Source organism: Gobio gobio (genome assembly GCF_949357685.1).
Source record: "Gobio gobio genome assembly, chromosome: 3".
NCBI lineage: Eukaryota > Metazoa > Chordata > Actinopteri > Cypriniformes > Gobionidae > Gobio > Gobio gobio.
This window is the reverse complement of record NC_137099.1, coordinates 5,452,880-5,479,923: the sequence shown is the minus strand read 5'-3', so window position 1 is coordinate 5,479,923 and position 27,044 is coordinate 5,452,880. Positions and strand designations below refer to the sequence as shown.

The window sequence follows — 27,044 nt, the reverse complement described above, 5'->3', positions numbered from 1 at the left end:
ATATTTAGCAATTTTTACTATATATTTTTTTTTATCAGTTTTGGGGTAATTCCTGTGTGTCTCACCTTGTCTGACCTCCTGGTTTTTAAAGTGCTCCTCTAGTTTCCCTTTCAAAATGCCTCCCAGCTCCTCAAAGTGCTCATTGTTCAGGCACCCGTCTCCCATCAGCTCGACGCACTAGTGAACACATACAAACACAGAACAATTAACATTTTCAATTCTCACGGTACAGAACCCCACTGAACGGTTCTGGTGGATGCAGAGCGCAGAATAAACACTGACCTAGTTTACAGCGAGAATTACCTTAGCAAACGAGTGCATGATTTCTGACAGCACGTCCGAGTCGGGTTCGGTGCCGATGGCTTTGATGAGGGCGTCACACATGAAGTGCCACATCTGGGTGAGGTATTCTGGGCCACGGACGCGAGCGCACTCCAGGAGTAGAGGCATGGACTCGGCGGCCGCCACTCGCACACGTCAAGACAAAGTCAAGGATGCTAACAGTCTCAAAAAAAGGAGCATCTGCAGATCCAAAAACAAGCACGATCTGCCCAAACCAGGAGCGTTGCTCGCGTGCAATAAGGATAATGCGATCGAATTAAACGGCATAAATCAAAACTGCCTAATGTAACCGATAGGACTGAAGTTTTGGGGGTGTTGATGGACTCGATCTACTGTCCTGTTTTGATTCAGATTGATGATTAAAACTTAAATGTAATTATCTCAGCTAAATATTTCAAAGACTTCATCTTTGTCATAGACCCTTTTCCCATTTCTGGGTTTCTCAGAGCAGAAGTCGTCATAGTTGGGTTAAATATTATAGCTGTGAATGAAAATACATTAAATCTTTTTCTGTGTGCCCATTTGCTCACATAGCAAAAGAAAAACACCACAGAAGGGATTTCACAACTTTCAAAAAGGAGGAAAAAAATAGAGTGAGATTGATAACGGCAGTCAAAAGAGAGAAATATGTAAATTTTTACTATCACTCTCATAGACGCTATTACTAAACACCCTCACAGCAGCAATAATTTTTTCATTGTAATTTGATGCAAAAGTAATAAAATACAAAGTATTAGTGTTATAAATGTACATATATTAAATAAAAAAAAAATAAAAAAAACGCTGCAGGATTTACGATATTGATGACCGTTAAAACACGTCATAGTCAGTGAAAAGGGTCTATTAAACTTACAAGTTTTGATAACAATTAATAAAATGGGTTGTTTAAAAGCAGAGGCTCTGTTCATTATGATATATTTGCATATTCATAGGGCCATGAAAGTTGTGCATGACCAAAAATGCAGGGGAAAGCTGGCGGGGAAAGTTAAAATAGAAAAACTGGATCAATTTGCTGCGATTACGACCAATTAAATCAGCTGATATTCTCAGTTATCAGTCGTAAAAGTCAACGGCGTTTCCAGTTTGGACTTTGGGAAGTGAATCCGTGTAAAGCAGGTTATTTCTGAATAAACTGCATGCTACACCATCTAAAAGCATCGTAAAAATCTAGATCTCAGTATTGGTTGACCATTAAGCTGTAAAATGTACTGAAGACAACTCATTAGAGTCATGAAGGATATCATCATGAAAGTAGAACTTGAGCAGAGGGACCATCAGCTTGACGACTTGCTCCGTGTATTCGACGAAACCTTCCTTCAGCTCTTTAGCATAACACACCTGAGGAAGAACAGCAACAGACAATTAAACCATTCAAAAGGAACATTTTCACAATAACAGGCCAGTACTTTGGTTAGTTGCAAGGAGCAAAATATGGTAGGGCTGGGAATCGATTGCTTGATTCAGAGGATTCGGGAATCGAGTGTCAATTCCAAAGGGTTGGAATGCATTTAGTCAAGGGGAAAATCGACTCCTCTGTAAAAGCCTTTTTTAATTTCAGAGCTAATCATTCGTTCTCCTCTAGTGATTGAAATCCTGATTCATTTCAATGAACAGTTGTTCATTAAAATAAAAATAAAAAAAGGGATTCAGTGGGTCTTTTACTCCATTGCATAATGGCGCTACCTGGAACGCATTTCTAACAACGGTGTTACGTCACGCTGAAACATTGAATGACATATGGGAACACACAGCTAATTAATTACCTTATGTTTGTCGTAACAGTTTAATTCTGTGGTCCTGCAAATCAAACTAGTCCAAAAATGTAAGCTACTACAAGTTTCCTACATTAAAGTTTTGCACTCCAAGCACACAATACAAACACTGATACACAGGTGTGGATGTGTTCTACATGTCTAAAGCATCAGAAAAAAAAAAAAATCATGATTTAGGGGTCGCATGGGGAAAATGGCTTGTAGATAATACAAGCGCCACTAAAATGACAAGACGAGTGTTTTTCCATTTTAAATAAAATGCTGAAGTTTCACTTTCTACCAGCCATTATTGAAGATCCTGAAAGTAAAAGGCACTTTTGCTATGAACGCAACTTCCACAAGCATCTTATTTTAGTGTTAAAGGAACACTGCAACTTTTTGGGACTCTTATTCACCGTATCCCCCAGAGTTAGATAAGTCCATACATTACCACTCATCTCCATGCATGCCATAACTATCTGACGCACCCACCGCTAGCCTAGCCACTCAATGCATCTTTTATCCAAAGCGACTTACAGTGCACTTATTACAGGGACAATCCCCCTGGATCAACGTGGAGTAAAGTGCCTTGCTCAAGGACACACTGGTGGTGACCGCTGGGATCGAACCAGCAACCTTCTGCATATCAGTTCAGTGGTTTAACACACTGATATTACGCAGTGGCTAACCAACATAACCAATGTGACAACCTGCTTGCACAGAGAGTGCGCTTGGGTCTATTTTCAGGCGCTGTGTAATATTGCGCCACTGCACTCATGGGACACCTCAATTCCTTGATCATTACACAGGAATGAGAGAATAGTTCCTAACCATATCGGTCTTCGTACACGATGTACATCACAACATGTAAATAGGAAAAATGTTGGCGTTATTTTGTCACTTATTGAGCAGTAGGCTAGCTGGAGCCATTTACCTACAGTCTTTGTGCTAAGCTAGGCTAGCGGTGGGTGCATCAGATAGAGTTATAGCACGCACGAAGATTAGAATGGTATGTACGGACGGTGAATAAGCTCAAGTCCCAAAAAGTCGGCATGTTCCTTTAATATTGAATTTATTTCAGTTTGCTTCGTACATTATGCACATGCATTTCAGACGCGTTATGATCTAGCTCCATTCAAGCACTAAATGCATGTCCTTGAATTAGTGTTAGACCGATATATCGGGCCGATATTTGCACTTTTTACGTGTATCAGCCGATACAAGGCTGTTGCGTTCGCCCATATTTTTCCCCCAGCATTATTTACAGACAGGCAGCTCTGTGCTGCTGGAGACGCTGCAGTTTATGCAGTCCCTCCTCCCACTTGCTTTGCTGGAATCTTCTCTTCAAGACAACGATAAGTTTTAAACTTTCAAAGCATCTTTTAACTGTTTGACTTAGTTTAAATATTGCCATACACTTTGAAAGTGGAAACACGTTGCTCTATATGTGCTTGCAACTATAGCGAAGCAAGTTTGTGCGTCCAAATGGAAAACGCAAATGCCGAATGCCTCGTCTATAAAACTGCTTGCCATTGTATTTAGGGAGCTGCAAATAGCTAAGTTGTAGGCTATTCGAATGCATACGGTAGCTGTTTCGAACACTGGTCATAGGATTAAGTAATGTCGACGTTGTTCCGTGGGATTTGTGGGACCACGTGGCTAAGGTTTAGACGCGTGTGGTGTGTGTGTGTGTGTCTCCAGTGTTTCCCACACATAGACTAAGTCGCGGTGGTGCGCCACAGAATCAACACCGGCCGTCACATACTGCGTTTTTTGGTAAAAGGTCGGAAGAAGGAAGTTTCACGTGGAGCATTGGGAGATTTTTTTCCTGAATTACCGCTGGTGTTGCTCTACAGATTAAGTGCACCTAAGCATTAAATGACTAGGTTGTAAATGGTTTTAAAATTAAGTATAGTACAGTCAGTGTGCACTTTATTATGCTGCTTGCTTGTTGATACGGTGCGCAATAGTGTAATTTTATGCTTAAATATTTATTTTCAGAATGTACTTTTACCACTTAACTATTTTCTCTCTTGTTCTACCTCACCTGTTTTTACTATTTGTTAAATAAAATTTCTCTCTTCTTCAATAAATGTTCCTTTTTTAAATTTTATCATCATGATCGTGTCATTTTTATGATGTAAATTGAGGGAGCAAAAGCAGTATCGGCTCCAAATATCGGCAGCCCGTATCGGTCATCGGCTAAGGCTGAAGGAAAAAAAAAAAACGGTATCGGCACTAAAAATCCATATCGGTCGATCCCTACCTTGAATTCGTGTTTTTAGCACATTTACTGCTGGGATATGGGCTATTTCAGGTCAGGCCAAACTATATTTAAAAATCAGAGCTATAGAAACAGAGCATAATTCATAAAAAAGGCTACTTTCTACAACCTTTACATCCTGTAGTCATGGCGTGATTAGGCATGTTCCTCCAATCTTGTGTTACAATTCAAAAACAACAGGGAAGAATCAATTTTATAACAAGGAATCGGAATAAGATTCATTTAAAAAAAATTATAATTTACTAGCAATGCAAATGCATGCGTCATGCATAATTAAAAGTAATAAAATTGAGATTTATTTGAATTAAATTCAAGGAAACTTATTGTTTTAGTACATTAGCTAGACTCTGAAAAACAACTGCTTTATAGACGAATAATTTTTCATAATTGGAGAACTTTGCAACATCAACTGTTTTTGAACTGAAATTAATCAACATCACTAAATAGGGCCGAATTACAGTTTGAGCGGTTTCACAGTGAAGCATTTTTTTTTACACTTGACTTGCCAAATATATTAACAGCCAGTTTGTTTCTTAAAATGCATCTTAAAGTTGAATAATAAGAGTTAGTGTCGCTGGTTATGTCTGGGTGGTGTGCCATCTTACCAGCATCTGGCATGCCGTGGCTTTCTCCTCCAATCCTGCGGTCTTGATGCCAAAACTCTGCTGGTCTCCAAGATTCACAAACTCCCAGCCATCATCTTCAGACATGTTCTCCATATCCTGAGCTGAGAGAGCCAGGTGAAAGAGGCGTTACTAACACCCAGCTGAATCCATAAGAGCCCATGTTAAACTACGATAACAAGTCTGAACAAGAACTCTTACTATCAAGGAGAGCCACTTCAGGCTTGATGGAGGCCGTCTTCATCAGCGGACCCATCACCACAGGCAGGTACTGCTGAAACTCCTTCCCCAGGATCTTACACATGCGCGCCCATGCCGAGATCATGTAGGAGATCTGGAAGCGCAAGAGAGCAGCTCAATAACACAATAAGAGAGACTCTAGTTTTGAAATCAGGCTCCATGATTTGCTTGCTTGGCTGACCTGTGGGTCATCATCCTCCAGGTCATTGAAATCAGTTTGTGTCTTCAGGAGGAGCTGCATCACGGCGGAAGCATCCGGCATGAACTACAGAAAAACAAAAGGGTTGGACGGGCACAAATCAGGCGTTTAACAAAACCAAAAGCACAGTTCAGAAACCACACGGGTGCAATTCCTCCATTCAGCTGCTGGCATGAGAGAGGGGATTAAATGAGATGCTTTCACTTGTCAAAGTTACTCAAATTAAATGCATTAATAAATAAAAATACAAAAATTACCACCAAAAGTAACAAATTTAATTTTAGAAAACAATTCATTCTAATTAATATTTAATTTTAATGAATTTATACAACTATGTAAACAAATTACATCTTCATTTTAGTTGTAATTTTGGTAATCCATTTTAATATTTTTTTACTTGTGATGTCTAATTTTAAATTTATATCAAAATAGGTAAAATTAACATTACATTTTAATAAATTAGATAAACTAAAATACTGATAAATATCACCAAGTACAATATATTTCACTTTTACCTTTAATAAAATATATAAATATTAATACATTAGATCAAAATAAGAATATTGTAATAGATTAAAATACTGATAAATTAATTCGGATAAGAGTTCAAGATTTAAGAATAAAAAATAAAAAAAGGATAAAATAAATAAAGTTACTTTTTTTAGAAAACAATTAATTTTCTATTTAATATTTTAAGTTAAGTTGAAATATTTGTATAAATATTTATTTTACTTTTGGTTGTAATTTTAGTAATCCATTTTAATATTTTATTTTACTTGATTTCTATTTGTTTAATTTCAAATTCCTCTCAAAATAGGTAAAAATTTGCATTTAATAAATTAGATAAACTAAAATAAATACTGATAAATAACAGCTCACCAAGCACAACATTTTTTAATAAAGAGTAAAATATAAATATTAAAATGCATTAGATCAAAATAAGATTTTAATAGATTAAAATGAATTAAAATAAGATAAGAGATGAAAATAAAAGAAAGAATTTAAAAAAATAAAAGGATAAAATAAACTTAAGTAAAATAAATATTCAAATAAAAAAATTAAGTGAAAAAAAAAAGATTAAAATCAAATATTTAAATCTTTCCTTTTTAATGTCATGCCAGTTTCTATGGTAATATTTATGGCAAGAGCCAGGTTTAGTTATTCAAAAATAAAACTCAAGATTCATTTTTTCTAAAAACCTTATGACTAAGTTTGGATTTACTTGGTTAAAAACCTTTTCAACATAAAACCAAGGAGTGGTAAAAAAAAAAAAGAGCTATTAACCATTTTATTCTAAAATCAATCTCATCTTTACTTAGTTAATTTTAAAGGTAAATAATTTTAAATACGTGACAATTTTAGTGGACCTTTAGGGGGACAGATCATAAAGTAACACACCTTGTCTTTGCCCACAGCCAGGCCGATGAGGCTGATGCACTCGATGGTCTTTCCTCGGAGCAGGCGGAGCTCCTTCTGAACGGCGTTCTCTACGATGTGCTTGAGCGAGGGCATGAACAGGTCATAGTAGGGCACAAACTTCTCCTCTGCGGTATCAGCCACTGATGCGATGGACGTCACAACCTGCTCCAGAACCAGTTTGGTGCCTTTCTGGATCAGCTGGAAGAATATAAATCAAACATTAAGGAATTAAGTCACCACTATAGACCCGATTCAGTGTCAAACCGCATGCAAGAGAGGTTTTCACACTATCAAACCATTTGAGATCACACAACATCTGAATTGAGGGTCAACTAAATTTCAATTCAGCAAACAATGAAATGCATTCATTTCTGAATTGAAGTTGAACTGACCCCAACCCAGATCAAACTAAAATCTCACCATGTTAGCTTTGTGCACCTAACAAAAGAGAACAAATGAAGAAGCTGCAGTTTCCACAAGAAAATAGGAGTTAAACTCATTAAAGGAGCAGCTTGGGACTTAAACTCCCTTTAACAAATCCAATCATTGAAAGGGATAAGAGGCAGGGCAGCACCTCCTGGAGTTTGGCGACCATGATGACGTGCAGGTGCTGGACCAGGCTGTCCAAATAGGGGATGAGCAGGGTTTTGGGACAGTCCTCAGTGAAGTTAATGAGGGCAGCAGCTGCGTGGGCCTGGACGCGAGGGTTCGACTGATCCTCCATGGTCTGCAAGAGCGCGGAGATCACCTACACGAGGAAGTAATGAGAAATGTGAGTGGAGGGGAATGCAATGAGAAGCCCAAAGAGTTCTCAAACCGGGCTGTCATCGATTCATTCAGTGTAAAACATGAGTCCAATACTACCATTCATAATGTTTAAAATACAAATATTTGAGAAAAACGATACTACCAATAACAGTAGTTAAAATAAATCGATACTATATATAACCAATAATAAACAAAGTATTATTGTGTTATAGTAGTAAAAAAAATTATAATATGCAACATCCATTTTATTAATCATTCAAAACAATATTTTAAAATGAATCATTATTTTTTTAAAACATGATCAGGGCTACAATTAACACTTGCCAAGTGCCAAAATATGAGTAAAAAGTGGCGTTGGCAAATATGAAATTGTGTAATGTTATGAAATCTAATGTTGCTAATGTTGTGAGAAAATGAACAAACCTGAACGACGCTCAGGACAGGTGACGGGACAGTGCTGCATTGTTACATTTAAAGTTCAAAGTTTAAGCCTTGCGAATTTAACGATCACTTTATATGATGCACAGATTGAATTTAGGCTTTTTATTCACATATAACCATTGATTCGTAAACAAACAGCTCAACCGAAACTCAAAAGTACTGCTTAACACACGAGAATGAATCTGATTGGTTCTTGAAGCTCGGTTTGGAGCCAGAGCCTAGTTTCAATTCGGTTCTGTCTCTTTCCACACCCAAAGCACCAGCTCTGAACCAGGAAAAGTGGTTCTTGAGTAGCACCAAAACATTGCTGGTCTAGAAGTAAGACCCGCTTGCGTCAAGGGCTGGAGGTGGGGTTACCGTGACCAACACAAACTCATTTTTTAAATGGCAGCTAATCGAGCCAATAGCTGCTCAATTGTAAATCTCCATCTATACAAATCACGGCGAGCGATGCATCTCGAACAAGCCTGGTGTGCCTCGCTAGCGTTGCTGAGAAAGATGAGACGTATACAGTGACGCAAGACCTGGCTCTGTGGCGGCTCTCTAGCCCATGGAAAGGCAAACCGGTTCTTAGAAGGCTCGTCAGATGAACCAACTCAGAACCGGCACCGGGAATGAACCTCATTGGTTTATGAAGCTCAAACGAACATGCTTGAGTTTCCGATTACCACAAGTGATGCGAGTTGATTAATGTTGATGTGAAAAGCTCACAATTCTATCTGTTCATCATATAAAGCGATCGGGTTCTTCAGAAAATTTAGACTAACAGCTCAACTCATATGGATTAGTTTTACGATCTCTGAACTTTTTGAAGCGTAAAAATAGTAGTTGTGTCAATGGAGGGACAGAAAGCTCATTTCATAAAAAATAAAAAAATAAATTGTGTTCTGGAGATGAACGAAAGTCTTACGGGTTTGGAACGACATGAGTAGGCCAGTCGCAATAATAAATATATCGCACAATATATGTGCATGACCTTAATAATTTTGTGATGCAATATAATCGCTCATTATGTTTACATGATAATGAATGTCACCAACATTTTACTCGATTGTGCTGTCATCTTGTATGTTTTCCGTGACGGAGGCGAAAGTGGTTCTCGTGGTTATCGACAGGTGAAAAAAGGCAACATTTGAGGCGTTAGTGTTTTCCTGACAACTACTGACCGTTTGGAAGAATAATCCCAAATGGACTCAATTTCAAAGCCTCAATCCCCTGATCCGGTGCACATACAGTATAAAATGTCAACGCAGAATGACGAGTGTTAAAGCCGTTTCACAAGGGAAAATGTTTATTTACTATTTATTCAATTTTTTTTTATTTAGAATAATATATTTTTACCCTTAATTTCCATGATCTAAAGAATTGAAGGTTGTCATTTGAAAGCATGTAGGTCTACTTGCATTATTAAGCTGTTATATTAGGATTATACATTTAGTGGCATAAAATAGTCTTAAAATGACTATCGTTTATCGCAATTATTTCTGGGACGATATATCGCGAAACAAAGTTATCGCCTAGACATGAGGGAGAGGAATTAATGACCAGTGTTGGGGGTAGTAACACATTACAAGTAACTTGAGTTACTTAATATTACTTTTTCCAAGTAACTAGTAAAGTAACGCATTACTTTTCAAATTTACAACAAAATAACGGAGTTACTTTTCACATTCATATGACTGACAGCTCTCCTGCCCCCATGTTGAGAAAAATAAGTGCAGAGGCGTGTGTGTGAACATAAGGGTTATTGTAGTTCCAGACTAAATGTGAGCATTTATTTATCTCACTTCTGTACACCTCAAAATGATTAAAATCAGTCAAATGCAAAATCAGAGTATGCAAACCTCCAATAATTAAATGTTAAATAAACTATTTTTATGCATTTAATCTATCTTAATATTTAATTTACCAATGTCTTGCTGCTGACCTTTGATGAAAATTACTAGATTTTTTGTTTTTATTGGTAAAACTCTCCTGCATCCTATGGAGACGGAGCGTATTTAGGCCACGCCCACACCGGGGGGAAAAACAATCCAACGCTCTCCGTTGACTTTGTATTGTGTGAGGCTGCCTCATTGTCATTTCGGACTTATAACAAAAACAGAACAATGTCTGAAAGCTGATATGTGACAAGGTGTACAGCAAACAAGCTAAAAAAAAAAAAACAAATAAGTTTTTATAAGCTGTCGACCCAAAAAAAACGAGCGTTTAAGATGATAAAAGTGGATACAGGCAATACGAAGTGAAGCTTCAGCTGGAAGAATGGGTACATTTTGGGAATCCTGACACTCAGTATGCCTCAATATGTCTATGTGTGCAGTAAACATTGTCACTGTTAAGTCAAATATCCAAATGTCCGTTTTATATATTATATTTCCTGTCGCTGATTGCGTTCCCCTCTAGTCGCTGTAGTTCTCAGTGTAATATGACCCGCGCACTCTGTCTCAATGGCCTGAATCCAGTTTTTTGTACTTAAACGCTCGTTTTTTGGGTCAATAGCTTATAAAAACGTCTGGGTTTTTGCTTCTGGGTTTTGTTTAGCTTGTTTGCTGTACACCTTCTCACATATCAGCTTTTATACATTGTTCAGTTTTTTGTTATAAGTCCGAAATGACAAGGAGTCAGCTTCACGCAATGCAAAGTAAATGGAGACGGTTTGATTAACGCATTTGGTAACGCAATTTTGTAATGCATTACTTTTCAAAGTAACATTCCCCAACACTGTTAATGACAGGATTTTCAGTTTTTGGGTGAACTAACCCTTTAAAGCAATCAAACTACTTTAGAAGACTTGGAACAGTGCACAAATCTACTACTTTTTTTGCTTCACACTTCCATGATATGAAGAACATGAACATTGTTTAAGAAATGCCTTGTGTTCACTAGGGTTGCAAGCTGGAAACTTTTCAGGATTTTTGGAAAGTTTCAGGAAATGTACCAGAACTTCAGTCCCTTTGCAACCCTAGTGTTCAGAAAAGAGGACGAATAAATTTCAAATGCCAAAGCATACACACGACAAAAAAAGGCAATACCTTGTCATGGAATTTCTTCTGGAAGGTGGGGGCGAAGTCTGTGGCCATCTGTCCAATAGCGTTGCAGGCAGCGTAGCGAACCCTGGGGTGCTGCGGGGTTTGGAATGAGGCTACGTTTAGCGTCTGCACTTGCTTGTTCATACGCAAATGAAGTGGTGATTTATGGGCCATAAAAGAGTTCTTACAGGATCCTGACAGAAGAGCAAAACGAAGCTGACGATCTCACTCAGAATGGCCTCCATCTGTTGGTGACATCCCTCGCCGATCGCAGACAGCGCCATCAGACCAGCGTGCCTGTACTTCCAATCAGCTGCGGGAAAACCAGACCATTTACACGAATGCATCTACAGAAACATTACGATTTGAGTTCAATCATATGCATCAACTCACGGTTCTGCAGCATCTGCATGATGTGCTGTTTGATCATGGGAAGGACGATCTTTCCTCCGAGGCCACAGGCAATCCTGTCCAAAGCGCTCTCACCCGCCACGGCATTACTGAACACGAAAAATTACACAATTAGCCCTGACAGGCATTTCAAAGCAACGCCACACTCCATTACAGAGATCAAATCCTAGCAAACATCACAGCGGTGATCTTAAATATTTATTTTATGATGCAAACATTAATCTCACCTGTCAAAGTCATCATCTTCGAGTTCATCGGCCATGGCCCACTCCTCATCCTCCTCCAGATCCACCATCATGCTCAACATCTGAGGTACTGAAACACATTCACACGCAAGGCTGTTGAACGTCACAGCAGACGGCATGCTATGTGGCACTCAACGGTCAAGCTCTACACAACTACAAGTGATAAACAGTGTTCAGGGTTTTTCCTGGGTCAAAAATGGTCTTCGGTGGTGGCTGACAGACATGATCATCCACACACACAGTAAAAAGTACCCTACCCACGTGATCTGCAAGCGCAATAATGACGATAAATAAAAAATAAAAAAGTTTGTAATTTCTGCTTCTTATTTTGATACCTTGATGTTTGTTTTTGTTCCTCATTTTTTACACCATTTACAGATCATTGTTTTAGTTAATAATCATATCAATATTAAAAAGTAGTATTAAAGCTACACTATGTAACTTTTCCGTCCACTAGAGGTCGCCTGTTCAAAACAAAGGCGTAGTTTGATGACGCCACGTTTGAGCGCAGAATCTTGGGACATGTGGTCTTCACCTCAACAGCCGGTGGGAAAGAGTCAGGATAGGACTCGGGCAGAAATCATGTTCATGGATGCGATTATTAACATTACTGTAGTGAAGCAGAGCAGGAGCGAGTGTTGTGGAGCTGAGCAAGGCCGCTGGAGCGATTGAAGAGCGGGACTGTTATTATGGCATAGTCGCCGGCGGGACATTTATTATGACACGGTTGCCGGCGCCACTTCCTCTTTTCCAGTCATGAGTATGAGGTAACGCAATTGTGTTGAAAAGGAAGTTATGACGTTCGCTCGGCGGCTGCTATGACACTTGTTCACACTGCAGTGAGTGTAAAGTGTTTCACTGAATAAAACCGGAGACCGAGGGTGACGCAGATATGACGCAATCGACAGGCGACTCCCTCAAACGCATAGCTCACACGTCCCAGTTCCTCGGTTAAAATAGCAATTTCTCACGATTTACAAATAGTTGGAAACATTTGGGATATTCTAAGTACTCAACTGAACAAAATATATAACACTGGCCTAGTGGTTTCTGGATGTTTTACTGCAAAAATCCTACATAGTTCACCTTTAAACAAAGAGCCTAATTTTCAGCCATATGCAATTTCATAAAATGATCAGCTAGCTACAGGGAACTACACTGCCACCAAAATGGTCGCATATGCAACCTTTTGAAATGCCATTGTGACCCTAATTTCTAGGGGGTCGCAAATGTATCACTGATTATTTTTGTACCTACCTTATGTTTTAGGTAATATGCTATGATTTACTATGAGCATTTATTAATACAGAAATGTTTATTTTAAGAATACGTTTTATAACGTGCTCTGAGCATTCAACACATCAAGTTGGCTTCAACCCCGTGACTGCCGCCCCCTCCCGAAAATGGTGTAGGCGAGGCGTAGCCCAACGTTGATTTAAAAAAAAAATATACCTCTCGTTAAGACACACGCAGCAATCGCATATATATCTCAACATAGCCTACAATCTGTACGTGTTGAAATGAAGCGGACAATTGACTCCTATTTTAAGAAGGGAAGTTCAAGTGTAACAGAACCATCACTTGATGTCGATGCGACATGTCAAACGGAGCCTGTGAGTGATAATGAAGCCTTGTTTATACTCGACGCGTCCGCAAGAGCGCGAGGGTGCGTGCTGCAAAAATATTAGGAAATATTTAAGAGATTGTTAATTTAGTTGTATACATGTGACATGAGAACAAAATATATGCACACAAGTAATAATATCAAGGTTTACTGAGTTTTACACAATCCTTCTGTAGTGTGGATTTTGGTGAAGTGTACTAAAATAAATATCACATGAGTACATTAGCCCACTTCTCGATGCTGTTTCCTGGTATAAAACAATTACTCCGGGTCGCCCTCTGTTGTTTTAAAGAATAGCACAACGCCTTGTCCGTTTGGGAAGGAGCGCGCGCAGCGCAGTCAGCGAGGCTCGTGCTGCGGAGCCAGGCGAAAGTATAAACAAGGCTTTAAGAGGTTGAGAAGGATTCGTCAGGGAAAGCACATGCGGGAACCAGTGGCTCGAAGAATACCCGTGGTTAAGGTACCAAGACGGAGCAATGCACTGTGTGTACTGTAAGTTCTGTGGGCCTTCAATTGCAGGACTGTCCAAATTTGTAACCGCGTCAAAACAATTCAAACACAAATCATTGAAGCTCCACAATGACAGTATGAAGCACGAAGTGTAGAGACAGGTACATATCCCGTGACGCAGCAGCACTCCCCACTGCATTTCAGCGCCAAGATTTAGCAAACCGAGCAAGTGAGGAATCTGAATTGATAATTAAGTTCAACGTAGCTTATAATATAGCCAATCGATTTTGGCATGTGAGGGGGATGTCCTGTGAAGTGGACATGCATTGTTTTGTTTTTTGTATCTTTAATACAGAAAAGTCAATAGCTGCTGAAAATCTATTATAATATTTTATGGATTATATTGATTTTATTTTTCCTTAAGAGTTCAGGAGTCTGCCCATCTGTGCCAACCATAGCATGTTAAAATCCAAAAGAAATTCATTTTGCACTTTATTGTGTATTGTATTTCTAATTGCAGTAAATATATCCCAACCAATGTTAAAGAAAACAAGGCATGTGGTTTAAAAGATGGCAAGTAAAATAAAAAGCACATCTGTATGCAATACAGTTTCATTATTGTTCATTATTATCCAGAGTGGCTTACTATAAATAATTTGTGCGTCCAAATCATGTTTTGCACCAGTAACTGAAAAAGATAGTAGCGCAAGTGCCACCAGTGGAAAAGGTTAGTGTAGTTCGCTGTAGCTAATAACTTTGTTCTGGTTTCACCTCACTCCAGTCTAAATTATTTTAGGCTATTTATTTTTACTACACATTGTCAACATAAATAAGCTGAAAGACTACGGATAAAACTCTTACTACCCACTCTTGCTAAATTGGGTGAGCACTTGTGTTCTCATTTCAGAGTTGTTCTTCTGAGTAAATGATCAAACTGATTTGTGAGTTCAGTGTTGGACAGATCAGTTGTTCTAACCAGTTGTTAAAATGATTCGGTTCAAAGTCGTCATTAGGTCGTGAATCGGACATTAGCAGACGCGTTGTGCGAGAATCCCGTCTCTGTTAGAACATCACGAAAGTTGTCAACACACAGAAAACACTTCATAACTGGATAGGATTTGTTTCTCATTTATTGTAAGTATGGTTTGTCAGCTGGTCAGAGAAGAGTCAACTTTGAGCGCAATTCACACCAGGCGGTAGTTCAAAAAAAAAAAAAAAGTCCAAATGCGCCACGTGCAACATGGATTCGGTCTTCCGACCGTTTGATTTTGATTAACTTAATATGTGAAATATTAGAAAGCTAAAACAGTGCTTATTTTGAAGACAGAGCGTGTGCACGCAAGCAGGAGGGCTCTGCTCGTTCTGTCTCAGTTAACATGTGCCCTGTCACAAGCGCAGCAGTCATCTATTCTACATCACTCATATATATATATAAAAAAAAAAAAAAAAACTCTCATCAAATAAGGCTTTGGTGGGACAAATTAGTTGTTTTGGCGGTCGCCAAACAATTTTCAATGTAGGAAAAAACCTGGTGTTAGAGGGTAACTAATTAGCATTGCTACCAATTTGACTCCATTTGTCTGAAGTGACAATAGCTTTGCCGTTTTTGAAATGCAATCCTGTTTTATAATACAAAACAACGGAAATATGGGGGGGGGGGCATATCCTCCTTTGTTTGCATGAGCAGTAAATCATGTCCAATGATATATTGATTCTAATCCGTTTTCCATCATTCTGGCCTGTACTTTGAACTCTTGCGCTCAAGTTGAGCCCTCCCTCGTCTCCTTCAAACCACAGGCATTTGGGCAACTCAAATCCAGGAAACGCATTACAGGCAAAAATGTAGCATCCATAAAATACTTATCCAAAGATAACCAATCCCTTGGTGAATTGTATGAAGTCATGTATGAATCTCTTTCCTTCTAAGATTTTGTACATGTACATGATTGATTTTATTCAATCCTCCTTGCACTCCCCCACTCCTTAAGCATTTGAAGATTATGCTTTAATTTATTGTACTAAATATGCCGTTTATTTTGACACATGAACCCATCCAAGCATAGGCTTGAATTGCACAGATGTAGATTAATAATGTTATTTGTGTATATTTTCATATGCATTGTACCCCATTTGAGTTTGTAAATTGATAGTTGAAAACTAAAACTACTAACTTGAAGTAAAATAAGTGTGTGTGACTTAGTGTGTTCATTATGAAGAAAAGGGAATCTCTCATTGACCAAATGCTTAATGTTAATTTGCATGGAGCACTAAGTAGATTGTATCAATTAGCACTGTAGCATTGGTGTTAAACGCCTCTTACCGCTCTGAGCAACGATGTTGGTGTGTTTTCTCAGCATGGCGGCAGCGGTTTCAGACAGCGTGACGATGACTTCCAGAGCCAGCTGACGCTGCATGTTCGTGAGGTTGGTGTCTGCACACAGCTGAAGTTCAGAGAGGATTAACATTCTGCATTTGTCAATCATCTACATTAAGGCATTGAGGCAGTTTAGAGAGAATCTTTGCAAGGTTTTAGCCTTAAGCTAATGAGAATGTGTTCCTGCAACCGGGCTATGGAAGGTGCATGAAATTGGCAACTTCCAAGCATTAAATCACAGAAATGAATATGTGCCAGTCAATTAAACCCTCAAGGATCAGCACAGACCAGCCGTCTCAAGGAACCACAAGGCACATCTGATGATGTTATGTATATATAGTTTATGCATTAATAATCCCTACTGGTCAAGATAAAATACCTGCTTACCTTCAGGCTCAGTTGGAGAGTGGCTTCCAGGTTTGGTCTTAAGTATTTGGGGGCCGTGTCCGCAATTTCCACCAAAGACTTCAGCACTGAGTCGTCACCACGATAACAGGATTCATTCACAGCCTGATTAGGGAAAGAAAGACTATTGTAGTGCACTTTTTTGCAGGGACTAACTAGGGAATTTCTAGTGTTTTCTTCACTATAATTCTTTTAAGGTTGTTTTGACCCCATTTAACTTTGTACTCTAATAAATAAGGTTATGACACTTAAGACCTAATATATTCATACACATCCGTTTACATTCACTAAAGACATAACCAACTGCGTTTACAAGCACACTTACCAAAATTGCATTGTGCATTTGCGGAAGAACTCAATACGGGCTGTTTTAAGTTAAGGTTGTTTTGCGCTTGAATTGTTTAAAAAGTGCTTGAATGTTTAAACTGGCAAGTCTTAATCATGTGAAAATGATAAACGTCCTGAGCATCTTCACACACATCAGGCAGTCCTTATTGTGAAGCACTGTTTAACTAACAACTTTGATTTTATGCGCCGATTTACTACAAAGCATCAACACAAGATCAAAACAAGGGTGCATTCAAATAAGCAATGGTGACTAGACAAGTGTTGATATGCATGCCGCACATTGCCCTCCGGTTTAACCGTGGCAAAAGGACACTAGAAACTAACAAACAACCTTCAGAGCCATCATCAAATGTGACTGAAAGCCCATATTCTGCAGCATTTGGCACCGAGCAGAAGTGTGTGTGGTTAGCAGCTCTTCACCTGTAGAATGCCGGGAAGAAGGTCTGAAAAGTGTTTCAACAAGGCTGTGTTTCCCTCATTGGACAGGATGAAGGACGCAGCGGCACGTGCAGCCAGGGTTCGAATCTGAAAGGTGGGGGAAAAAAAGGATTTTAAAATCAAATTTAATACGTGCACACACAGAAATGAATGCCATATATCCATTCAGAACAAACCCAAAATCAAATCATGTTTTTTTTAGATTTCACACATTCAACTACAAATCAGGGAAAGAGCAAGTTTAACAATCAAAACAGGTTTTATTTAATACACATGAAAGTTACATCTACTGTATATTATGGGGATGATCGTACTAGAAAATTCAATACAATTGTTAATTTGATGTATAATGTAGGGGTGTCGAAATTAATAATTTCTTCGATTCAGTAATCTACCTTAACCGATTAATGTACTGATTATTCAAGTACTTTAAAAGGTGACATCTGGGCACATTTCAGCTTTTATGAACAACCTGGTAAGCACGACCTGGAGAACACACGCGCTGTGTGTAAATCATGTCACGCACAAATAAATTGTGCATGGGGAAATACCACAAACTTGAGAAACCACATCGGCCGTTTTCATCGTGAGCTGTTAATGCCTGTCAGTGCCATGGTGGACCAGCTCAGCCAAAAATGGTTAGTGTTCTTAAAGGGCCTGTTTACACCTGGTCACGCGTTTGATAAATCAGAAAAATTTAATTTACATTTGGTCACAAATGTATCTCTGCAAAACGGATATAAATCCGATCTCCAATTCCAGCACTATATGCAGATTTAATGGATTTAACGTCACCGAAAACAGGTATGAGCCGCATTTTATTAATCAGATAATTTTACAATCAAAGACCGCAATAGGAAAGCGCGCGGCTACAGCACTGGTAAGATCATTCAGTTTCTTTACTATGTGATTGTGTGTTGAGCACCTGCGACTTGCTTTCGGTTTTATTTGCGGTAGTTTGCTTGATGAAGAGATATGCAGCTACTCGTCTGAGGCGATGCATGCTTCAGTAGAGCTGTCATATCTGGCTATAATAGCTCAACACGCACGATTATTTTTAGCATTGTTGCAAATTTACATATATGTGGTTTCAACAACCAGATGCATTTTGACTTTAGTTTTGACTAATGCGGCCCAGCCACCTCCTGAAGTGGCTTTTAGTGTTTAGTTCATTTGTTCTAAACGCTCCTGTCCAATCCTGTGCCCAGACTTGAGTGTTGTTTGATGTTTTTTATCTACAGTAGATCATAAGCAATCGCAAACCTGTAGAACGCACAACATTGATTTTGAATGTCACTTTAATTCAATCATCAGCTTTTGAAGTTGATCACAGACTTATCAAATTTAAGACTTTATGAGCTGTATTCTCTTTTATTTAAGGGCTAGTGGGAATCCTAAATTAGGCACGCATGCTAGGTAGATGCTTTTTTTAACATGTTTGTTCATAAAGACACTGACCTGTGGGTTTTCCTGATCCTGCATACACTGAACCAACATGCGCTTAATCACTTCCATGTAATGCTGCTGCTGATTGCCAAAGATACCTGGGAAGTTCCTGTAGGAGGAGGAAACAAACGGTTCAGAAAGAGACACTCAGCCACATTCCTTAATAGCAACTAAACCGATTTTACGCACCAGAAAATATGCAGGGCGGCTTCTCTGAGGCCGACGTCCTGAGAGTTGACCGAGTCAAACAGGAACTTGAGGATCTCTGGCCACTGGTTGTTTCCGTCATCATCTTGGGATCAGAAACAGAAGGCATTAGATCGCCAGCTACACTCAATATAAAAATTAAAAAAAAAAGCTACATGCCAACCAAAAGCCAACTAACCGATGAGATTGCGAGAGAGCTCCGCGGCGATATCGCAGACCTTCTTGCGGATGTTGGAGCAACCGTCCGACTGGATCCCAGTGAGCAGCTCTGTCTTGATGGCCGTCTGCATGTCGATGGTCAGACTGGGATAAACCTCCTCGAAAGACGAGGACAGCAGACGCCGCAGCAGCACGGCTGCCATCTGCTTAACCTGTGGAGGTGCATTTGAGAGCTTTAGACAACATTTACCCTGCACTGAGAGGGACTTGCTTTGCAAATAAAACCCCTCCAAGTGGAGATTCAGTCTACAATAAGCCTCTAAAGAGCATCTTGGGACATCAATGTAAAAAGTTTTGCGCATTATGGGAACACGATTGACCAATTAGCAGTCAAGATCAGAACTACCAAGTGGCCAAACATCACATTAAACGTTTAAATTACCTACTTAGATCAAGAAAGCACTGAGAAAAGGTACACAAGGACTTTTGTAAGTAGACCGAATGCACTCTAGTTTCTCAGGTCTATAAATATCAGAGGTCAGGAGAGCGAAATGAGACCGTAGGTAAGAGGACAATTAAACCACACATTAGGCGAGAAATGAGGAGGGATCTTTTGAGTAAGAGCATGAGATTGTCATCTTGACATTTGGGTGGTTAAAAATAAAGATGTTGATCTGGTGCGCTTCACACAATTGAAATGTCTCAATATTGCTTTAATATTGGTTCTGTTGTTCAGTGTCTCACATTCACATACAATTTGTAATTCATTGTCTATAAAATGATGATTCAGCCCTAATGTACACCTCTGAGACCACTACTTAGGGCTGCACCATTTGGGGAATATTGTTGCAATTTTTGGTTAGCGAAAAAAAAAAATTAGATTAATCCCTTTGCTCCGCACCGCTCCGTTATGAATGCCCGAGGCCGAGCCAAGTGCATTTACATTCTGTGAGTGAGATCTCTCCCCTGTGGGCGGGTTAATAACATGCAGAACAGCTCCATCTACTGGCTGTAGTTTAGCCTCTGGCCAAAAAAACCTCATCAAGAGGATTTTTTCCAGAAATAAAATGCATAATTATCTCGTCTCGGGGGGGACATGAGGGGGTAAAGTACCATAATTCAAATACACTACCGGGTTTCTACTGATACAAAGTTTAATGCTAAATCGCTGAAGTTACGCTTTAAGCTGAAGCACTAAAACTACCAACTGGAAACAAATAAATAAAAGCAAGCCAAGTTATTTCAGAAAATTCTTCAAAACCAATCTAAACTTGCAATAGCATAAAAAAAAAACGCTGGTGATCAATTGCAATTTAAATATATTTTATAATTTCACTATAAAAATAAAGCATTTAAGAAAAAATTCAGAATTTACAGTTCAACTAAAGACAATGCTAATATCTCAATATATCTAATATAATGATGCGTTTCACTGCATATTTTAAATCTCAGCCTTTAATTAAAACTACTAATCATGCAGCACTACCACAAATTGCAACATTGGGTTTAAAGGTGCAGTGTGTAGCATTTATCAGGATCCATTGAAAGAAGTGCAATATAAAACACATAACTGCTTTCAGTGGTGTATAAAGACCTTACATAATGATCTGTTATGTTTTTATTACCTTAGAATGAGCTGTTTCTATCTACACAAATTGCGGGTCCCCTTACAGTGAAGTCGCCATTTTGCGCCGTCATGTTTCTACGGTGGCCCTAAACGGACAAACTTCTCTACAAAGCGCTAGTCACTCTCTGCGGTCTCACATTTGTCATGCATCGGCCAATGTAGCTTCTCTACGTGCGCGGTTGCAACTCACAACCTAAAATGTACACACTGCACCTTTAAAAGAGGGTTAAAGGGATAGTTCACCCAAAAATGAAAATTCGCCCATAATTTACTCACCCTCAAGTCATCCAAGGTGTATATGACATTCATCTTTCAGACGAATAAAATCGGAGTTATATTACAAAAGTCCAGGCTAATCCAAGCATTAGAATTTGATTTATAGTTGCTCTGTTTTTGAAGTCCATAAAAAGTGCATCTGTCCGTCATATAACTGCTCCACGCGGCTCTGGGGTGTTAATAAAGGCCTTCTGAAGCAAATCGACGCGTTTGTGTAAGTAAAATATTAATATTTAAAACTTTATCAAGTAAACTCTCGGTTGACCGCCTTCCCTGTTCAATTTATGGAAAAATTGTTGAAAGTTCCCCTGCCGATCGAAAGACAGGTCCGCTCGTCATGACGTCACGCACGCATCTTGAGTAGTGTTAGGCCGATATTTGCGATTTTTATGTGTATCGGCCGATACAAGGCTGCTGCGTTCGCCGATAATTTTTTCCCCTGCATTATTTACAGACAGGCGTCCACAGGGCAGCTCTCACCGTCTTCAAACTGTCTTGCTCTCCCTCGCGCATATTAATCAAAATCAATTGACAATTGACACGATGGTAAAAGGTCGAAAGACTGAAGTTTCACGTGGAGCATTAGGAGAATTTTTTCCTGAATTACCGCTGGTGTTGCTCTACAAGAGATTAAGTGAAGTGCACCTACACTCTAAAAAATGCTGGGTTAAAAATAACCCAAGTTGGATTAAAAAATGGACTAACCCATCAATTGGGTTGTTTTAAGCAAATATTTAACCCAACCACTGGGTCAAAACAACCCAATTGCTGGGTTAGACCATATTCAACCCAACTTGGGATATTTTTAACCTAGAATTTTAGAGCGTAAGCATTAAATGACTAGGTTGTAAATGGTTTTAAAATTAAGTATAGTACAGTCAGTGTGCACTTTATTATGCTGCTTGCTTGTTGATACGGTGTGCAATAGTGTAATTATTTTATTTATGCTTAAATATTTATTTTCACCACTGAACTCTTTTTTTTCTTGTTCTACCTCACCTGTTTTTACTATTTTTTTTTTTTTTAAATATAGTTTAGTTCAATAAATGTTCCTTTTTTAAAATTGTAAAATTTAAATTGTTATCATTGTCATTTTTATGATGTAAATTGAGGGAGCAAAAGCAGTATCGGCTCCAAATATCGGCAGCCCGTATCGGTCATCGGCTAAAGGCCTGTACACACCGGGACGAATATCGCGCGCGCTTATCGCCAGCGTTTTTCGTGCCGTTTTTCGGCGCGTCTTGAGTGTTCACACCCAAGCGATTTTCACTGGCGATGCGCCGAGTGAACGTGCACATTCAGTCGATGCGCTCCTGCTACACAAGATGGTGCTGCGGCACTTACGCTTCTGACACTCGCTTGTCACACAGAAGGAGAAGAGAGACAGTATTTACGTGCTTGCCAAAACCATAGACATATTATGTATATGGACAAAACCATTCACAAACTTTTTGCTAACTGGCAAGCAGCATTAGCAGTTCATCTTCTTCTTTGTCTACTTACTACTTCTTCGTCGTATCAATGTGTGCTCGGCAAGACCGTTTTGTGCTTGAGCGCCACCCAGTCGTGTTTTACTGTCAGTTCAGCAGCTCCAGGCACGTGAACAGAAGCGCTGATCTCATTGGTCGGCCAGTTTTAACGCGCCGCGTCAAAATAAAAAAACGAACCCGAGGCGTTTTTTTTTAAAATGGCGCTTTTACGCCTGGCGTTTTGCGCGTCGGTGTGAACACTCACATTGGCGCCCATTGTTTAGTCCCGAGGCGTTAAACGTCGGCGATAAACGCGTGCGAAAATCGTCCCGGTGTGAACAGGCCTTAAGGCTGATGAAAAAAAAATAATCAGTCGATCCCTAATCTTGAGTTTCACTTTCAACATTCAACACTTTTCCATGGAAGGCGGTCGGCCGAAAGTTTACTTGATACAGTTTTAAATATTGATATTTTTCTTACACAAACGCGTCGCTTTGCTTCAGAAGGCCTTTATTAACACCCCAGAGCCGCGTGGAGCAGTTATATGACGGACAGATGCACTTTTTATGGACTTCAAAAACAGAGCAACTATGAATCAAATTCTAATGCTTGGATTAGCCTGAACTTTTGTAATATAACTCAGATTTTATTTGTCTGAAAGAAGAATGTTATACACACCTAGGATGACTTGAGGGGGAGTAAATAATGGGCTAATTTTCATTTTTGGGTGAACTATCCCTTTAAGTGTGCTGTGAAAGCCTACATGCTCTTGTAAAGCCTCAACTATAACGCAAGCTTTGGACCAGTGCAGGTTAGCCTCATCTTGAGCAAATCGGTTGATCCAGGAATTGAATTCTACATTGGTGTTGTTCAGACTAGACCACGGTCTCCATTAAGCCTCACTACTTAACTACTCAACATCTCGATGACTACAACACAACGCCACACCATCTGACCCGGAGAGAGCAGGTATGAGGCATAATGGACGGTGTAAACAAAGCACGTTCTGCCGTTTGTACTCTTTACAGATGCTGCATAGTTTAAATGGATGCCTGGGAAAACGGATTCTCGTGTACCTCCTCGGCTGCGGATGCATCGCGGATGGCCTGCAGTAAAAATGTGATCTTCGTCTGACCGGGGATGGTGTCATACGTTTCCTGCAAGAGAAAAGCAGAAGAGTTACTGGATGGTTGCAGAGCTGAGCAACATGACAAATTATAAATGATTGTAATTTACAACTTTAAAAAGCTTTACGGGTCGCAGCTTGTTTGTTCCAGGAAGGCTTGGTGAGCTAAGAGGTTGAGTCAAACAGATTCTTGGAGTCGGTTTACAAGTGACAAATGGACGTGGTTATGTCTGGAATGAACAGTGCAATGGGAATTTGCACACTTGCTGATAACACTAAAGCTTTCGGTTTGTTAATCGCAAACATTACCACATGAGTGTCAAACACATACGAATGGCATCACAGCTGATTTCTGGGGGACATTTGGCCCTTGTCATGCAGTGAGAGTCTGAGTCTGTTTCCGCTCCGCATTAGAGGCAGGCTGCTCATGTATTGTCTGAGCTAAAGGAAAGTGCTGACCGATGGCAGAGATAAGACCCAATGACCCATCCTGATCCACATGAGCTCGGTTTGAACTCTCCACACGGCGGCTTTAGCACAGATAAAGAAGCTCCTAACAAAAGACTAGTCGAACACGTGCCAATAGGGACCGAGTTTTGGTGGGAAAGTTCGAATTTGCCGCGAAATCTGGAACGCTTCCACGTCACAAACGCGTTTAAAATAGTGAAATACGTTAAAAATCTAAACGGTTAATTAAACATCACTGACCCAAATCCGCTGTTTCCATGACTTGACAGTATGAATAGGCATCTTTTGTGATTAAACTCACCTCATATTGTGCTAAGATGGGTGTAAAGTTACTGTTTAACGGGTGAAATACAAGACTAGCCACAATAGCGACGATTAGAGTAATTAAATATGCATTATTCTTCTGAGAAACGCGGTCTGATTGCAAAGTACACACAGATTGATGTTTATGTGGTCACAGCGTTCGACACCGTGACAAATGTGTACATTTAGACGCAAATGTGACTCGTTTAGCTTTAAACCCCTCACAGAACCGACCCGCTGATTTAACGACACGTTTGAGGAACTCAAGCCGATCTGAGCGACACCTGCGCCGGGAAAGCAGCGTCACAGCCACCGCTGCTCGAATAATGACGCAAAAATGGTAAAACAGACGTTGAAAGATTAGGTATGGAAAGGGGGATTCACCATTAAAGCGTTTTGAAACATAAAATCGTATAAAACATTGTTGGTAACGTTTGAATGCTAGTTAGGCCACGTTGATACGCAACGCACAACAGCGCTGTCCGATTCCCGGACGAATCGTCTAGCTGAACCGATTCATTTGAATAATTTGATTGAACCGAGCCGCCAAGTGTTTGGCTGATTTCGAAACTTCCTACTTTTTTTTATTAGGCCTGTTAAATCTTCAGGATGACAAAAGTAAGATTAATATATTTTATATATTCCTAAATCAGCCGTTGTAAAAAAAAAAAAACCGAGTGGAGTAAAACAAGTCAGAAACATCTTATAAAACTAAATTACTAAACATCAACATGACGATAAATAGGGTCAATATTTGCAACTCTCCGGTCAAAATCTTACATTTAAATGAATTTACCCATTTCAACTATAACTTGCTTGATCCCACTTGTACTGGGACTAAATAAATACGTTCACAATACAAATATTTTCATTTAAAAATATACTAATTCTGACAAACATAAGACAATCGACTAATAAAAATGATACCCGCCCCAAAAATAAAGAAGTGAAGACTCAAAAGAGCAGATTAGTTTGATTTTTAGAGTCGGCTCGTTGAAAGGAACCGACTCTCTGAAATGACTCGGAGCCGCGTAGCAGCAGCGCGCGCTTCACACATGTGCTGGGCCAGAGCGAGGCTGAGGGGCCCGCGCTAAAACTGCGAACCGAGCTCGAGACGAATACGTTACATTTCCCTTCATACAGCCACACAGAGCGGTCCCGAAACGACTTTCATACCTCTGATTGCTTCCTGACGGTGTTGTCAGGGCTCATCAGGTTTCTCAGTAAGAGGTAGAACTGCTGCTGCTCCGCCATCGCTGCTGGATTCAGAAAGAGAGACGAGCGAATGAAAGCCGGCAGGGGAAGCGACCTCTGACACCGGACGGTGCGAATGGAGGGGCGCGATTGGCTCGTAATCCACTGTCTCGGCGCCGCTGATTGGCTAACGCTGTTGAATGAGATTGAATGATTGGTGCGTTGGGAAGTCAGTCATCGTGACGCACGTGGAACTCAGCTGCGGATCATCCTATTGGCTGTGGAACGCGGGTAAAACCGAAATGGGTGGAGTCTAGATGAACGCGATGATGTCATTGCAAAATAAGTCTGACCGTAAACGCGGGAATTTGTCAGTCATAATTCAAATGTAGTTAAAATAATATGAAAACTAAATAATATGGTGATTTCGTTACGTTGAATTATGCTCAAGTTGTAAACACGTATCTTTAAATCACAGTGAGTTGAATTTATCAAACATAAAACTGATTTGTTGGTGTTTTACAAATCAAAATAACCAAAGCTTTGTTGTAATTGATTTTTTTATTCTATATATTAATTTTTTTCTGCTGCTAAACTGTTGGATAACTTTTATTTTGAGGCCTGTTTTGTCTCTTGTTCGAAATATGCAGTTTACATATTTCACAAATGACCTATTTAGGTAGTAATATGTGTCATTCTGCATAATAATAATATCAGTTATGTATAAAAACTATTTAAAAAGTAAGTTACCTGGTTGCCTTAACATTTTGAGTTCATTGAAATTAACAATTTGAGTTAATACATTGAATATTTGAGAATCGACATCACCCTTTATTCAAATATTATTCAAATATTTCGTAAGCATATTGCGTAATTGTGTGTTTTATTTGTAATAATGCAGTGAAACATGCCAAATTGTGCTATTTTCATGATTTATCAATTTTTTTTAAAAAATCTGTGGTTCAGATACAATAATATTTTGACTTTCTATATTTATTAAACCAATTTCCTTCATTGTATTAACTCAAATTGTAAATTTCAGTGAACTCAAAATTAAGGCAACCAGGTTACTTACTTTTTTAAGTTAAACCAACAATATTTTGGCATAGTGTGGCATATTGGATCTTTAGGTTGTGCATGTGTTCACTGTAAAAAAATTATAGGATCAATAAGTTATGACAACATATGTTTTTAAGTTAATTTGACTCAAAATCAAAATAAGTTAAGCAATTTCAACTTTTTAATTTAAGTTATAAAAGATTCAACTCAAAATTGTAAGTCAGTTGAATGTAAATATATAGAGAGTTGAAATGAAATTAAAAAATATAGTTGGTTTAACTTAAGAAAATAAGTAACCTGGTTGCCTTAAAACCTTTAG

General features: G+C 39.1%; 1 protein-coding gene across 2 annotated transcripts in view; it reads right to left on the bottom strand.

The window, feature by feature from the left end:
- Positions 1-25,794, bottom strand: part of kpnb3 (karyopherin (importin) beta 3) — a 39,609-nt gene extending 13,815 nt beyond the window's left edge. Inside the window, exons 1-20 of one of the 2 annotated variants that reach the window (XM_079812365.1) lie at positions 25,649-25,794; positions 23,652-23,732; positions 19,223-19,415; positions 19,027-19,129; positions 18,850-18,946; positions 17,374-17,478; positions 16,588-16,710; positions 16,147-16,267; positions 11,735-11,822; positions 11,490-11,596; positions 11,285-11,409; positions 11,100-11,189; positions 7,433-7,606; positions 6,838-7,056; positions 5,422-5,505; positions 5,202-5,334; positions 4,983-5,104; positions 1,584-1,680; positions 304-476; positions 66-177 (exon numbers count right to left, since the gene is read on the bottom strand). In XM_079812365.1, the coding sequence (XP_079668491.1) occupies positions 66-177; positions 304-476; positions 1,584-1,680; positions 4,983-5,104; positions 5,202-5,334; positions 5,422-5,505; positions 6,838-7,056; positions 7,433-7,606; positions 11,100-11,189; positions 11,285-11,409; positions 11,490-11,596; positions 11,735-11,822; positions 16,147-16,267; positions 16,588-16,710; positions 17,374-17,478; positions 18,850-18,946; positions 19,027-19,129; positions 19,223-19,415; positions 23,652-23,732; positions 25,649-25,726 (2,425 nt within the window). In that variant the 5' untranslated portion in view covers positions 25,727-25,794. Of the gene's footprint in view, positions 1-65; positions 178-303; positions 477-1,583; positions 1,681-4,982; positions 5,105-5,201; positions 5,335-5,421; positions 5,506-6,837; positions 7,057-7,432; positions 7,607-11,099; positions 11,190-11,284; positions 11,410-11,489; positions 11,597-11,734; positions 11,823-16,146; positions 16,268-16,587; positions 16,711-17,373; positions 17,479-18,849; positions 18,947-19,026; positions 19,130-19,222; positions 19,416-23,651; positions 23,733-23,829; positions 23,922-25,648 lie in introns of those variants that run through there. The other variant, XM_079812366.1, reaches the window with a different exon arrangement.
- Positions 25,795-27,044: the final 1,250 nt, after the last annotated feature.